The sequence below is a fragment of the Protomyctophum bolini genome (assembly GCF_963924005.1).
Source record: "Protomyctophum bolini genome assembly, chromosome: 17".
In the NCBI taxonomy this organism is placed as follows: domain Eukaryota; kingdom Metazoa; phylum Chordata; class Actinopteri; order Myctophiformes; family Myctophidae; genus Protomyctophum; species Protomyctophum bolini.
In genome coordinates, this window is record NC_137878.1 from 32,610,193 (window position 1) to 32,626,875 (window position 16,683).

At 41.9% G+C, this 16,683-nt stretch overlaps 1 protein-coding gene across 1 annotated transcript; it reads left to right on the forward strand.

The window, feature by feature from the left end:
• Window positions 1-412: 412 nt before the first annotated feature.
• tmem222b (transmembrane protein 222b) lies at window positions 413-14,569 on the forward strand. The gene is made up of 7 exons (XM_080788144.1): window positions 413-573; window positions 4,687-4,771; window positions 4,960-4,991; window positions 5,281-5,377; window positions 7,017-7,147; window positions 11,270-11,395; window positions 12,286-14,569. Exons 1-6 carry the CDS (start codon window positions 455-457, stop codon window positions 11,355-11,357), a joined length of 552 nt encoding a protein of 183 aa, XP_080644270.1. The 5' UTR covers window positions 413-454; the 3' UTR covers window positions 11,358-11,395; window positions 12,286-14,569.
• Window positions 14,570-16,683: the final 2,114 nt, after the last annotated feature.

The following is a 16,683-nucleotide window of genomic DNA, read 5'->3' on the forward strand; positions in this document are numbered from 1 at the left end:
GCACGCACGCGTGTCTTGAGTGTACATGGGTTTGATGATGTCAGATCAACATATGGTCATGCCTCGTGACTGGTCATGCCTGCAGGGGGTGACTGACTTTATGGAAGAAAGAAAGAAAGAAAGAAAGAAAGAAAGATTCTGTTTTTTGGAAGATTCTATCTCTGAATTTATTTTTGAGAAAATGTTAGGAAAAAATACAACGAAAGGTAAGGAAGCAAACAACACACACACACACACACACACACACACACACACACACACACACACACACACACACACACATAAACAATTTATATAATCACTTGACTCGTGGCCCCCCAAACGTTCAACCTGCGACCCATTTGCGGGTCGCGGGCCCTATGTTCGGCATGAACCCGGAAGTGAGCACTATCTTTTCCTTTCGCTCGCCGTAGAGGAACTTGGAAGCATTGTTGTTGTTCGCTCTTGTCCACAGATGGCGGATGATGTAGACACGGAGAGCATGAAGAACTACCAGATAGCCTGCGAGAAGATAGATCCTCACCACTGCAGATACCCGTACTGCATCGTCTGGACGCCAATCCCCGTGCTGTCGTGAGTGTGGACGTGCGTGCGTGTAGACACACACAGAACGGAGACGTTCTCCCTAACGCTCTGTTAGGAGCGGCGCTGTTCCATGCTGTGCATTGAAAATGCAACTACCGTGTGCGGGGTCTACAACTGTGGTGAAAATAAAGACAACTATTTCGCACTTGCCGAAACAAATGCTGTTTTGTGTTGTTAAAAGACTATTATCCGTTGTTGTGGGAAACGTCCCAGAACCCCACATTCTCTGTATAATACTAATACACGTTTTGGGGCAGAAAGTAAAATAAATCCGACCGCTGGATCGAAATTGCTTTATTTACTCTACTGCGCCCTCTACATATTTGGTAAATACAAATTACCATGGACCAGATCTGTAGAGGTCGCAGTCGAGTAAATAAAAATAATTTCCATCTGGCGGACATATTTTATTTTCTGCCCAAAAAGTGCATTATACAGGTCCTGAGATGTTTCCCATTAAGGACTAGTCCTTCGACAACACAAAACAGCCTTCGTGTCGGCGAGTAGTAAATTAGCTGTCTTTGTTTCCACTACAGTTGGAGTGGAGACCTCGCACAAGCAGTGCAAGTTTCAGTCCATGGGAATAGCACCGCTCCTAACAGAGCGTGCAGTCAGTGACAGTTGGTATTTGCTATATAGCTCTAGCTGGAGCTGTTATAAATGATAAAAAACACAAAGGGGGGGACAATATAAATTAAGTGTGACGTCGTTCTGTCGACTCTTTGAAGTGGAAACAATGTGACGCCTGTCTTCTTTTGATGTTTGACGTTTCCGTTCGGCACTTCTGCTGCTTGCAGAATGACTGCCTCACTTGTTACTTTGTATTCACTGTTGTGTCCCTGTCAGTGTCGGCTGATTAGATGAAGCTGTAACTCCGTAACGTTTTAAAGAATACATTACAATGCCATTTTAAGGGTACTGTGCAACCGATAGTTTTTATTATGTTTTGTGTAAAAAAAAGTTCTATAGGCTATTGTGATTGAGTAATCATTGCTGTAGGGTTCTCAAACTTTGACATTTTAAGGTGCCCTCCTGAACTCTGACAGTGTAGGCTACAAATGGACCAAATGGGTCCAACTTACCAAATGGACTCCTAGAACTGGAGTATGATATTATAAACGGAAACGTATAGTTTAGGTCTGGACACCAATTTTATCCATTATATGGATACAGTTAAATGGGAATTTGGAATTGATGACCCAAATAAATGAATGGACAAAATTACAAACAAAAAAAAGAGCAGACAAAATGGCCTGGCATCAAAACCAGGTTAACAACTTTATAACAACAGTATATACATTCAGATATTTGAAAATAGCCATATACAATGCAATGATTGCTGCAATGATTGATTGAAGTATTTATTAACAGTTTGCAGAATGGGTACATTTCACATGAAAGCACAACTCAATACAAAGACTGTTAAGCATTACACTTGTTTACACAGGGCCCACCTTTTTCAATTAATCAGAGTGCAATTCATCAACATGCTTTGACCCTTGTAGATCGGGCCGTGGCACAAACTATGTTCAGTTGGGGGTCGGTCTGCCATGTTCATATGAATTTGGGGGTCCTTGACATGAAGATGTTTGAGAACCACTGTAGTGTTTGTTCAGGGGCGGCAGTGTCTCAGGACAGGCAGGAGTGGCGGTTGGGGAACGGAGGCTTCCAGGTTTGATCCCCTGCTCCCCCTGAGTTGGTGTTGAAGTGTTCTTGAGCGAGACACTGAACGTTTCAGTGAAACCCCTAATCTAGTCGCAGGACAGATTCAAAGCTCTGCAGCAAATTAAAAAGGATTACCCCCCCTTGTTTTGCCGATAGGTTCCCAAATTTCTGAACCCCTAACTACTCCTGATCAGGTGCGGATTAAGCCTTTGTGGTGCCCGGTGCTGCGACCCTTTGTTTGATAGTTGAGTCTTTTTTCCACTTTTCTCCCTGCCCTGTGCTGCAAAGCCCTTCCCTGTTCGTTATGTTAAAGACTTAGAGATACATGGAGACTCCTGTTACAGAACAAACACTCGGTATAGAAGTGATTACTATCACAATATAAATCACTGTGACAAAAAATGCCGGGCGACTACCTTTTTTTCATTGACAAAAAACTAAGCTGTGATCACAGCTACAAACTGTAAAAAAAAAAATCTTGTGTGAAGTCATACATTGCTCATCATACTTGCTTAGCCAATCAAATCATCTTTGCTACACTCAAACTCACAAAGCTGGCCAATCAAATCATCTCATTTGGCACACGCAAAGCTGGGCGCCACTCAAAAAGGAAAAACAACACTATGCCACATCGGTATCGAACTGATCTCAAAATAATCCCGATAATTTTCACAGATATTGATGACGCAATAATAATTTGACCGTCAAAGGCTTTGTACTCGCAGGGCAGCTAGTCTGCCTGTCTCTGTTAGTGGGGAAGAGTGGCTTGCTTACCATCTACTTTCACCAGCAAAACTAAAATGAAAATTGAAAAAGTTCAGCAACCAGTTCAATATATAAATATACAAATGTAATATATCGGTATCGATATATCATCTGAGATCGGGTATCGGTCATAATTTCAATATCGTGCATGTCTGACTAAAACAATTAAAATGTCTAAAACATGACTAAAACTAAATGAAATTCTATTCAAAAGACTATGACTAAAACTAAATCAAAATGTGCTGTCACAATCAACACTGATGTATCAATTATCATCTATCTATCTTCTATCTACTGTATAAATGCAACAAGTCTCTGTACGTCTGTCTGTCTGTGTGTAATCCACGTAACTCGAGAACCGTTCGCCCCATCGACTTCAAATTCGACATACATGTTCCACACCACCGCAGGGGGTGCCGTGGCCGGTGTTGAGTTGGTCGGACCAACGGTTTTCCAGAACTGCCCCAAATAGGCCTCTGCCCGGGATCTGTGTGGGACATGCATTTCCAACTTGCATCGTTCCAAGTAGGCCAGTGCCCAACAGGCACCACTGTAGAGGCTCCAATGCATAATATCTGGGTGGGGAATGCATTTCCAACTTGCATCGTTCCAAGTAGGCCAGTGCCTGCTGTAGAGGCCCCACGGGCACCAGTGTTGCTAATATGTGGTATCCTCTCAGACGGCTGTTTCCATTCATCGGAACTTAGGAACACACTTATCATGTTAATCATGTCTAGCTTATTTTCATGCCTATATATCTATTATATCGGCTAATTTCGTTGAGTTTGTGTATATTTGTGTATACTGTATTGTGTATTTTGCCCTGCTACTAAAAAGAAAAAAGTAGGTCAGGTGACTTGTTGTATTTATGTATAGGTATTTTAAGGTGTATTACGGATGTTGTATTTGCTGGTTCAAAATGTAACTTTGATGATGTTGTATTGTAGTGTAATTTTTATTTCTGCCTCTTGGCCAGTTCCCACTTGTAAAAGAGACGCAGTCTCAATGTGACTTTACTGGTTAAATAAAGGTTCAATAAAAAAAATTATCATGTTAACATGTTGCTAACATGTCGTTTCCTCTCAGGTGGCTGTTTCCGTTCATCGGAACACACTTATCATGTTAACATGTTGCTAACGTGTCGTTTCCTCTCAGGTGGCTGTTTCCGTTCATCGGAACACACTTATCATGTTATTAGATGGTCAGTGTGCCATGTTCAACATACATTTTAATGACAACACAATAAACTTTCCAACATATTTCTAGTATCCACGAATATAATTTGTAATCCTTCTTGTTAAATATTAGACTCAGAGCAATAACCCACTTATTTCCCAGACTCCCTCCCCAGTCAGAGTTCAGAGTTTTAATGAATGTAGAATTGTGTGCAGGATGTAATTTACATACAAATGTGAGGGACGAATTTGAGTAAATCTTTTTTAAATTGTTTATTTTAAACAAACTTTGGGACCGGTGCCAAGGTCCCAAAGTTTGCCTACCCCTTTTATATAGGGTATGCGCATGCATAAAGTGAGTGGCAAATAAAGTGGCAAAGTGAGTTTTAATGTTGTTTAATGCAATCAGATAGGCCATTTCAGTTTGGATGTCATTAACATCATTATCGTCATTATCATGTTATTAACATGTTGCTAACATGTCGTTTCCTCTCAGATGGCTGTTTCCGTTCATCGGACACATGGGAATCTGTACGTCCACCGGTGTGATCCGTGACTTTGCTGGACCTTACTTTGTCTCGGTGAGTAGTCAGGACCAGGTCAACTGGGTTAATAAAATATATTATGTAGTTATATGTCTTTAACCTAGTTCTCAGTTCACACACAGTGTGTGCGTGCGTGTGCGCACGCCTCGGCCGGTTATTGTTATAAAATGCCATTGATTATTAAATTAAATAATCAACATTGTTACTGAATGTGTTTTGCACAGGAAGACAACATGGCCTTTGGTAGACCAACAAAGTAAGTCCATTACAAACAGACTGTTTTATTGTGCACCAAACTATTGTCTTCAATTAACCCCTTATATACTATCTACAATCTACACTCTTATCTACAACGCATTGTGAGCTTGTAGTACTAGCTATTTCCACTATTTCTGATTCACTGTTTAAATGTTTTGCCTAAAATAGAGAACAAACCCTTTATAGCAATAGCAATGATTACTAACACAATATAGAGTTTAAACTTTTCTTTTAACCAGTAAATGTCAGTTACATCACCTGTACATGTTTATATGTGTATTGTGTAGGTACTGGATGCTTGACGTTAGCAAAGTGTACGCCAACGGTTCCAACGCCTGGGACACTGCCGTCCACGATGCATCCGAGGAGTACAAGAACAGGATGGTACGACAGCCAATGCAATTCGTCTGCTTTTGTTTTACAGTGCACAATAACTTTCATTTGCATATCGTTGCTGGCAGGCAGAAACCTCTCCTCTCCATAGTTCCACTCTGGAGGAATAGTGGAGAGGCACAGGACGCTGTTTACATTGAGGCCAATGGAGACAGAGTTTTCACTTAACGGTTAATTTCCGGTTATCGGTCTCCTAGAAACCTAGGAGCATTCATCAGGGCTCGAAATTAACTTTTTTACTTGGTAGCACTGGTGCTCCCAAATTCAGAATGAAGGAGCACCAGAAAAAAATTAGGAGCACCCACCAAAATTTTACGAGCACCAATATGTAATCGATTTTTTACATTCATTATTATTACACTTGTAGCCTACAGCAGTGGTTCCCAACATTTTTCATGTCAAGCACCCTCAAATTGACACTCATTAGCCCACGGACCCCCATTTGAAAATATATGCCAGGGACCCCCATATGAGAAGATTTTTACGGCTCTAGCAGTGATTTTCAGTTATTTACATTTCAAGGACCCCCAGTTTGACCTGAATTAGGCTACCGTTCCCCATTTCTATCTCTGGGACCCATAAAATCAAAGTTAATTTAACTGAGTGTACAAATGTACAGTGAAATTGGTTTACCCGTAGTATGTAGTACACTCTCTGAGTTTCAGACCCATAAGGGTCCATTTGGTTCCTAACTATCATTTAACCGAGGACCCCTAGGGATCCCCGGACCCCACTTTGGGAACCACTGGCCTACAAGCCAGTTGGTATGAGATGCTATTTTTGTGGCAATAAACCAGTTGAAAATATAATTAAATTCTAAATACTGTCTCTGCTATAATTTCTGAATTTGTAAATGGCTACAAAACCCTTTGTTTTATGTAGGCCTGCTTTTTGATTGAAGTAAAAAAATAAAATATATATATATATATATATATATATATATATATATATATATATATATATATAGGCCTACTGTATATATTTATGAGAAGTTATTTTCATAACGTCATCATAAATGTGTGTGTGTGACTCCACACATTCCATTCAATTGAGCCCTTTTGTTGTCTCTCACAGCTGAGGACCTCAGGTCCAGCTGATGTTGATCACCCAATCAGTCCACGGACTGACGGGAGGTTAGAGGAAGTAGAAGAAGCCAAGGAGATATTTCTTTAAACAATCATAACTCTGGACAGGAATGGACTAGGAACTTACTTTTTTTTTACATGCTCAGATCTTTATGCTCTACAAGTTTAAATCATCTCGCGGGAGGGAACAGGCCCGCGACACTTTCGGTCGCGATCGTTTTGGTCGCACTACAGTAATTATATGCAGTAGCACTGGTGCGCCCAGTTATATTTTGAGATCGCACAGATTAAAATTCAGGCGCATTTGCGACCAAAATGGTCGCTATTTCGAGCCCTGATTCATACATTGGCAAAGAGTGCCCTCTAGCATAATCAATGAATACCCTGAAATGACGAGATAAATCGTCCATGGCAGTGAGCCGTTGGATTTCAAATGACCAGATATCTCATCAATGGCAGTGAATGTGCTGGGGGGGGGGGGTACACAATATTTTAATCCTTTTAGATGATCCTGTACAATTGTTTTGTTTTGTTTTTCTCCCCAGCACAACCTCTGCTGTGACAACTGTCACTCGCATGTGGCGATGGCATTGAATCTGATGCGGTACGAGGACAGCACGTCATGGAACATGATCAAACTGAGTGCACTGGCCTTCATCCACGGCAAACATGTCAGGTAAGCCAAGACGATGTGAGACGGCTCTGATGACATGTTTACATTAGGACCCTTGCATGCTAGATGCCCTGAGTGTTAGAACCCGAGTGTTGGGGCCTGAGTGTCATCATTATGTCATGTGCATTACACGGACAAATGTATCCGTGTCAAAGACTTGGTCTTGTCCGTGGCAAGGTTTAGATTTTCACACACCATTATAATATTCTTATTTTGATCATGAGACCCAGAACATATGTTTTTGAGTGGTGCACCCACTCCCTTACGGAGCTATGTGTGTGTGTCGGTGGGTACCTGCCTGGCTGTGTATGAGCACGAAAACTGTATGATGATTTCGGGTGTGCCAGTACAGTACAGTACAGAGACCGGCACACGGTAACTCTGTCATTTCTCAACCGTTTCGGATGTGGGGCGTCATGCCGGAACCGGCCCGGCTCCCTGGGCGCGTTCCTGGGGGTCTGGAAACCCCCCCACCCCCGGGGACCCCCACATGGTAACTCTTCTCTGCCGTTTTGGACGTGGGTGCCGGAACCGGCCGGCACCCTGGGTGTGTTCTTGTGGGTCTGGAACCCCCGCTCCCGTTTTTACTCCTGGGATCTTTTACTGGGGAAAATTCCGGGAGGAAAAACGGGTCGCGGAGTGTCCGTATAACATGACAAAGTTACTTATTACTACCAGTAGGTAGTAATAAGTAGGTAGACTAGGTAACATAATAAGGATTTGTACATGGTGACAACACTTGTGTGTTTATTTATGTCCTGACTCAGAGGGGACATAAATAAGGCGCAAACCGAAACATCCGCCCTCTAAATGGTTCCTTCTGAAACGGAATCTATGTAAATGGTTCCTACTGAAACTGAATCCATGTCCTGACTCTTGACAATGATAAATTGACAACGCTAAAGCAGAAAAGAATAAATATTACACCCACATTAAGTATCCTCTAGTCTAAACTGTAGTTACTGTGGGAAGGGTTTGAATGACAACCGTTGCAACCAAAACAAATAATTAAAACATGAATAATAATAATAATAATGAATCCCCAAAAACGATTATTGGAATATTTGAATATTATGACTCATCCATAATTACAATTAATTGTATCTATTTCATGAAAGATTTAACTTATTATGAAAAAAAATAGCTTGATAACTGGTCATTTTAGGTTAAATAAGTTAATGTCAGCGGAATATTAACTAAGCCGTGGAATCAAGGATTGTTCTCTGTTGAATTAGGAATGTTCTCCACGGAATCAAGACTTTTTCTCTGCGGATTCCTGTGGGGACTAACTATATCCCCCCCTGTAGAATCACCCTATTCTGTCCGCTGTGCACACCCTCACATAACCCAGCCTGGTGAAGATCTGTGCTCCGAGGAGCGCACCTTTCTAGTTGTGCTTTTGTATTTGTTGAGGGCTCTTGACAGCCTCGGGGAAAGAAAACAACTCTTGCACAGTCTAAAGCCTTGAGCTTTTGAGTCACCTTAGGCTTTTCGCCCTAAGGCGCCTGACGCACTAGCAGCGATATTTAGTTTTGCGGTTCACTCTTTTACTTTCGTCACGATGCTCTTACTATTCTGTTCAGCTGAAGATTGTCCCTCTGATGCTGTGATGATGACTTTATGACTGTGTGGCAGTGTGTGTGTGTGTAAGTGGAGCTGGAGTCCCTGCCTGCACTCTCTCTCTCTCTCTCTCTCTCTCTGTGTGTGTGTGTGTGTGTGTGTGTGTGTGTGTGTGTGTGTGTGTGTGTGTGTGTGGGGGTGTGGGTGTGTGTGTGTGTGTGGGGGTGCGTGCGTGTGTGCGTGCGTGCATTCCTGGGTGGGACACGGTGTGCTCTGTTGGGAGTACACTGTTCAGAATCAGGTTGTTCTTGGGGCCGGGGGTTACGGGTAGATCTATTTAAGACACCATTCCTGTTTTCTAACACTGTTTCTCAATGTGGGGTTATCGTACCATCTTGGGGGTCCCTTAACGAACGTGTGTATAGCTCTGAGAGGCTGCAAACGGAGCCGATCAGGATGAGGCGGCACACAGCCTCAGAGATGGAACACAGAGACGAAGAGATAATCGTGACTTTGGGGCTGGTGGTTGCCATGGTTACCAGACAGTGAGCACGGGATAGCCGGTGATGCTGAGCAGCAGGATGATGTGTGTGTGTGTGTGTGTGTGTGTGGTGTGTTGATTTTGAGTACTCTACAAGTAGGGGTGGGGGGGTTGAAGCACGACCAACCTTTCTGGTACCCATGGACAGGGATGGAAAGTAACTAAGCACATTTGCCTACTAAGTACTGCAATTAAGTGCAATTTTGAGGTACTTTAGCTTTACTAGTTGTTATTTCAATTTCGTTTTTTGCTATTTGACAGCTTTAGTTACTAGTTACCAGTGGAACATGTTATAGAGCAGTGGCCTGCAACCTTTTTGAAATTAAGTGACACATTTTATTTTCTAGATGGTCAGTGTGCCATGTTCAACATACATTTTAATGACAACACAATAAACTTTCCAACATATTTCTAGTATCCACGAATATAATTTGTAATCCTTCTTGTTAAATATTAGACTCAGAGCAATAACCCACTTATTTCCCAGACTCCCTCCCCAGTCAGAGTTCAGAGTTTTAATGAATGTAGAATTGTGTGCAGGATGTAATTTACATACAAATGTGATTCATTTATTTGAGTAAATCTTTTTTAAATTGTTTATTTTAAACAAACTTTGTGACCGGTGCCAACATTGGCACCGGTCACAAAGTTTGCCTACCCCTTTTATATAGGGTATACTATGCGCATGCATAAAGTGAGTGGCAAATAAAGTGGCAAAGTGAGTTTTAATGTTGTCAATGCAAGAAAGTCGCTTTTTGCCACTCAGTACGCTGTTCCCAGAGCCATTGAAAGGAGAGTTCTGCCAATGAGGGGCAAAATCAGCCCGGTCAGGTGGTTCATGTAACTCATTTGTCACTAAAGCCCTAAATGCATTCCGTAAACTTCTGGTTCAGGCCTTTGTCACTCTTCGCCAATAGAAGTGTATGTAGGACTGGCCCCATGAAGTGAACGGAGTTGTCGTAACTCTCTTATCTATACGACTCTGGGCGCTCCCGCCTAACTTCTGGGTATGATGATGATGTCACACGCATACCCTCTATATGCTTAATAATTGACTGCTTAGGACGCGTGTTGACAACCGTCGATTCAGTCTAATGTCCCTCACAGCCGCCCGTAGCTGCAGGAAGCTACAGGAAGCAAAATCATCAGAAGCTTTAATATTTTAACCGTGAGGTATAGCAACAATGTTTGAGGGGCGCTATAGCCACTCCTATGCCCAGCTTTGTGTGTCTGTGTGTACCACGGAAATTATTTGATTGGCTGAACACGGAATGTGATGTATGATGATAAGAGCACCCCTCATTTCACACGACACAAGTGATTTTTTTTAATGAGCCCTTAACTTTAACGTTCTGTTCAATCACCTCAATCGGAGCCTCAATTCCGAGAAACACGCGGCCAAAGATCACGCTTATATGGAAGTAGACGGCAGGGAAACATTTCATTGACTGACACAGCGTAAGCGAGCAGTGCCTAGCGAGAGGGAAGCTACTATACGATAGATATACGGTAAGAGAGGCTATTCTCAATCAATAAAACCCCCAAAAGACCTCAATGGCAGGAATTTACTTTGGGAAAAAAGACCATTTGTAACATCTGTACTTTACAGGTGACTTTCCACACCCAAGCCGTGCTACTCATACGCTGAGTTGGCGGAGCCCTAGATTGAACCAATGACCTTTTGTCTACTCACTCTGGCCCCTTTTCCACCGTTTGGGAACCGGTTCAGTTCAGAACCAGAGTTCAGAGCCAGACCTCCAAAAAAACCATACCTATATTAAATTGTTTATAGGATCAATATAAGTAGATTAATATATGATAACCCATCCACAGGAGTAGCTTTTTCATAGTCATCACACATTTTGTAATTTTAATTTATAGTAGGCATATACGTCAATAGGTAAAATAAAGGGATATTCACTCGCGACCCACAAATTGTCCCGACCCACTGCTTGGGAAACTGGTTATTTATATTTATAGACTTGATCTTGTTTTGTGTCTCCTCTCGTCTTGTTGACATGCAGCTGTGCAGGATTCCTTAAGACCTGGCTGCCTTTCCTCATCTTGATGTCCATCGTCCTGACAGTGGCCCTGGCACTCAACCTGCGGTGACGACAGCGCCACCGCCCTGTGACAACAGGGAACTGCAGGTCAGTTGCATGGCTTAACCATCTAAATACCAGTGGTTCTCAAAGTGCGGTTCCAGGGCCCTCCAGGGGTCCTTGGGGAGATTCCAGGGAGGTCCTCGGAATTGAACTTTTACTCCACTACATTCATTTAGTTATAGTTACTTTGTCGATTTAGATTATTATTACAATAACAGACAGTAACCACTTCAGCCCTATACATTTTGGCTATTTGAAAATAGCTGATCTACAAGCTCACAATGTGTTGCGATGCGACGCATTGTGAGCTTGTCTGCTATTTTCAAAAGACTTTTATACATTTTATTACATTGATTCTGCATAATGAGTACTTTTACTTTTCGTACTTTATGTACATTTTGAGTTCTGGACTTTGACTTGTAGTACCGGTAATTCTATATTGCAGTATTGATACTTTTACGTAAAGGATTAGTTCACATTTTTGGACTTAAAGCTGTAGGAAATACTTGCCATTAATATAGGTTGCAAAGGTATTAATTGATTGCTCTTGTGATATCGTGACATCACAATATCATCCCCTCCCCCTTTATCATATAAGAACAGCTGTGGATGCGGCTTCAGTTCAGGTGGATCATCACCCATCAGCACCCACTAGGCAAACCAGGAATACTTAATGAACTGGTGGGCGTGTCCACATAAAAACGTCATTTTAACAAATACTTTTTTGAAAAGATTCTTCCTCCTTATATAATTAGAATGTCTGATGATCATGTTTGGAAGGGTGGCAAAAAATCACGGCACTACATCTTTAAGTAAAACATACTTTTTCCACCACTGCCATTTGTTTCCATTCACCCTCAAGAGTTGAGGAGGTCCTTTGAGAACCTTTGATCTAGAAGTCTAGACTTTGACAACATCAATCTTCTGCTTTTCAGATTGGGGCTCTGCGGGCAAATACATATCAGTTTGGGGGTTCTTGACATGAAGCAGTGTGGGATTCACCACTCTGCGAAAGACGAGGACCACGCGCGCGCACGCACATGCACACGCACACGCACAAGCACACACAAACACTAGGGCTGGTAACTACCTCCAAGGACGAGTTAAACAGTTTTTACACTAGATGGCGCTTTTGGCTAACCTATGATCCACCGTGCGATTCCCAGTTAATTGTGGAAGAAGAAAACCACTCGCTATTCTCACTAAAATCCCCTCCCATCCGTCTCAATGTTAGATACTTTTTTCACTCATATTCGCTCATATTTCTCTTGCTGGATCACGCCACTTTTGCCGTGGCCGCCATTGACTATGGGCTCTAACTGTGGAACACACGGAAGGATTTACTTTGCGATCTCGCACCAAATGGCTCTATAAACGGTCCGTGGCACGATCGTAGTGAAGATGAATATTCTGTGACAATTTAAGCCTGGCAAGGGGAGAACGGATTGGGCAGTCAATGAGTCAACATTCCTCGGAAATTGGGACCTATCTATGCCATCTACGCTTATAAGCGTAGACAACCGTTTAATCCACCACGCCAACTGTTTGTTTACCTTTTAGCATTTCTCCGGGTAGTATCCACCTTCTCCTTCACCAGCAGCGATGAGATTTCTAAATCCAGCTCCGTTGAGCCTTCATTATAACCCGATTTTCAAAGCGCCGTATTTCCAAATGTTCGAGAGCTGTCCATGGTGAGCCGCTGCCCACCCAACGATCGTAAATCATTTGTGATTTTGTATCGCATCGTTGAAAAAATGTAGCTGCTTAGCCTGCTTGTACTGCTAGCTAAAGGCTGTGGGCTAATGCCAGTGGTGTTGTTCCCCTTCCAGAGTCCCTCACCTTCCTGTTTAACCCGGAAGGACAACTAATCTGTATTTACCAGCCCACACACACACACACACACACACACACACACACAACACACAACACACACACATACACACCACCCCGATATCCAACCAAATCACTCTATGCCTTTTTCTGAGTTTATTGCGTTTCCAGCTTGATTTGATACAGCTACTGAACTGTTAATAATGGACTCCAATAGTTTGTGTTTTGATGTGTGTGGTTTTATTTTATATTTTTTACAGCATTTTACATTTAATTATATATGACTATAGGGAATCTAAAGACCTGCATCTTCCGTAGGGGTTCCCAACCTGCCATGCGGATATTGCAAGTGGTGTCACTGGGGCAGATTTCTCAACTGTCCACAGCCCTCCTCTGAGACACAGACTGAAACGGCACAATCCTTTTAATGCCAAAGTGGCCAAATGTCAAATATTAAAGGGCCACTTCACCCCTTTTGCCATCAGATCTTATTTTAATGATGTTTGGGAGACAAGAAACACTTTCCTGGGGGTTTTATGTGGGTAATATGTGATTTTAGTATTTCAAAGTGTCCATGGGCTCCATGATGTCATGGACACTGGTCTCACTACAATTCTGATAATGCTTTGGTCCACTGCTCCTCCTTGTGGAGCAGTCTCAGTAAGACATGTTGTCTTACTTAGACAACATGTAGTCCAGGAAATAAGTGAGCCCAGTGTCCATGACATCATGGAGCCCATGGACACTTTGAAATACTGAAATATCTAAAAAACACATAAAAACACCAGGAAAGTGTTTCTTGTCTCCCAAACATAATTAAAATAAGATCTGGTTGCAAAAGGGGTGAAGTGGCCCTTTAAGTAAGAAGTATGCTCACGTTGTGAAATTAGCCCATCTACAAGCTCACAATGTCTCGCTATAATGTGAGCTTGTAGTCTATTTTCACAGTATTTCTCTGTGGAACCGAGTCAAACTAAATGTATTGCCTAAAATTCCAAGTGCTTGTCAGGGTGCCGGGTCTGTTATATTTATTATTATATTTTGGGAGGCCGTATATCATGGATATTAGATCCCTATTGGGGGCATAGAGATGTGTGCCATTACAATACTACTACCATGGGTTTGTTAATAATAATTCCATATATCTCATTATCAATGATTTGTTTGCAGGGACCAGGGTTAATCTGATTGCTAATGATGTGCCTACAGTCAGTTTGTAATTCTCCTTTTGTACCCTTGTTTTTCCAGGAAGAACAACATTATACTGTATATGATAATAGATTTGTATTAATGCAGTACTTTTCATACAATGGACATGCAACTCTTAAAGAATGGAATGCAAGAAACGCATATAACTTATTATGTTAATAAAGCAACTCTGATTTCAATGGATAATACTTTTTACCTGTTGACTTAATATCAAAACCCCCTGTCTGTATTTTATTCATCCAGAGGGCGTGGTTTGATTTTCCATAATTGATTCATATTTTTTTCTTCATCGAAAACAAAAGTTAGCATGACATATCCCAAAATGATGCCAGGATCTAGTGTGCACAAGCTAACCTTTGCATCAATGTTTCAAATTAAATATTTATATCACAAGTTTAAAGGCATATTATGCAACCCTCTGTGTTAACATAAACAAAAAAAGTTATAATCTTTTTTAAACCTCTTTTACCCTATCATGTCCCTGTATACGAGCATGTACTAGTTACTTCGACAGAGAGAGCGTTTTCTCCCAAGATGGCCACAATCCAAGCTCACGACGCATCTCGACGCTGCAACACTTTGTGAGCTAGATCTCTTTCTTTTCTGCAAATGTTCCCATGGTTCAAGTGGCTTATGTTGGCAGACCGCCTGTAGTAACTTTTAGGACTGACTGTCCCGGCCCCCCTGTTGAAGACTCCTAGGGCTACAGTGTTTGGTTAATCTGACTGATTATTAATTATAACTGTGGGCCTGCTTGAGGTGATGCCAGCTAGCCTACCAGCCCGCATTATAGCTATTCATGATCCTCTCATCTCCATTCATAACAAAACCTGAGTGAGGGACAGATTGCATCCCAGATGTCGTCCTGATGAATTGTGAATGGCTGTGTCGTTGTCACTTGTCAGTGTTGCCAGATGGGACATTTTCTATTATCGTACAGGGAGGCTTCAAATTATCGTATTTAAAAAAAAAATATCATACACAGAACAAAACAGACAAAAATGCATGGTGCGTGGAAACGGGCAACTTCCTGGACCCTACATAAAAGCCTGGAACTGTACTGGAAAGACAGTATTTCTAATGCCTCAGATATTAAGTACAGATCTAGGGTCAGATTTACTGGCTTATTTTGAAAAGCCAAACCGGATCTCAAATCAAATAGTTTTATTGATATGGCAAAGTGACCGTACATAGGGAAAGTTTATCGTACAAATATGATTATTACATCTGACAACACTGGTCCTTGTTGTCGAATGTTTCTATCGTTCATAAAATCGCTCTGACAGTGGCCACAGTTGTCTTTATATTTGTGGAGTGAACTCTGCTGTCCACAATTTTAAAACATATTTTCATACTTATTGTTATATTGTGCTCAGAGTGAATGGTGCTTCACAGTGTAACATAGTTTGTAACCAAATTGACTCTTGGTCTGTAACTCTGAGAATGTACAAATCACAAATGAAACCAAATGGACCCTTACAGGTCTATAACGAGTCAAATGGAACCAAATGGACCCTTACAGGTCTAACTCTGAGTGTGTACACATAGAAACAAATAGACCCTTACAGGTCTGTAACTCTGAGTGCGTACACATACTGTAGAAACAAATAGAGGTCTGTAACTCTTGACAGTATACAAATGGACCCATTCGAGTCCATTTGTACACTGTCAGAGTTAAGAGGGCCCCATGAAATGTCAAAAGTTCGAGAACCATATGCTCTAGCATTCTATAGCAACTATTATACCATCACAATATAGAGCTTCTTCATAAATGTAACACTTTAATTTTAACAAAATACTATTCACTTTTAGACCAGCAGTCTGTCTCGGGTTGGGGTGCTGGCGTGTTGTGCTGTTTAATCCGGGATGATGGGACTGCTGCTAGCTTGGCTGGCACTCGAGGAATCCTGTTTCCATGGTGCTCCGGGAACACATTCAAATCGCCCCTTTCATTGTTTGCAATCAAACAGAAGGAACGTGTGAAGAATCCGCCCCCCCTCCCCTCCACCACCACCACTGCCATACTGCTCACGCTGGTAGACACAGCAGGTATTCAGGATACCTCAGGTTGTTATACTTCACACGCTTAAACCCCCTCGACCCCCTGTTTCCCTCCCCCTTCCAAAACACCTCACTGCTGCTCTGTAGTGTTTAGATTTTAAAACACATTTCCCCCCAAAACAATGCTAAGTCACGGACCCATCTTTGGGTAACAGACTTGTCTTTGGGGTAGTGCACTCATTATTTAAAAAAATATTTCTCGAAAGCATTACAAAACTTTGAAGAAGTAGTGA

What these genes read in the sequence shown, in the direction of transcription:
- tmem222b (XM_080788144.1), top strand. Translation starts at nt 455, where the DNA reads ATGGCGGATGATGTAGACACGGAGAGCATGAAGAACTACCAGATAGCC. An exon ending in CTGGACCTTACTTTGTCTCG is followed by an intron (nt 4,772 to 4,959) that starts GTGAGTAGTCAG and finishes TGTTTTGCACAG; the next exon opens with GAAGACAACATGGCCTTTGG. An exon ending in ATCCACGGCAAACATGTCAG is followed by an intron (nt 7,148 to 11,269) that starts GTAAGCCAAGAC and finishes GTTGACATGCAG; the next exon opens with CTGTGCAGGATTCCTTAAGA.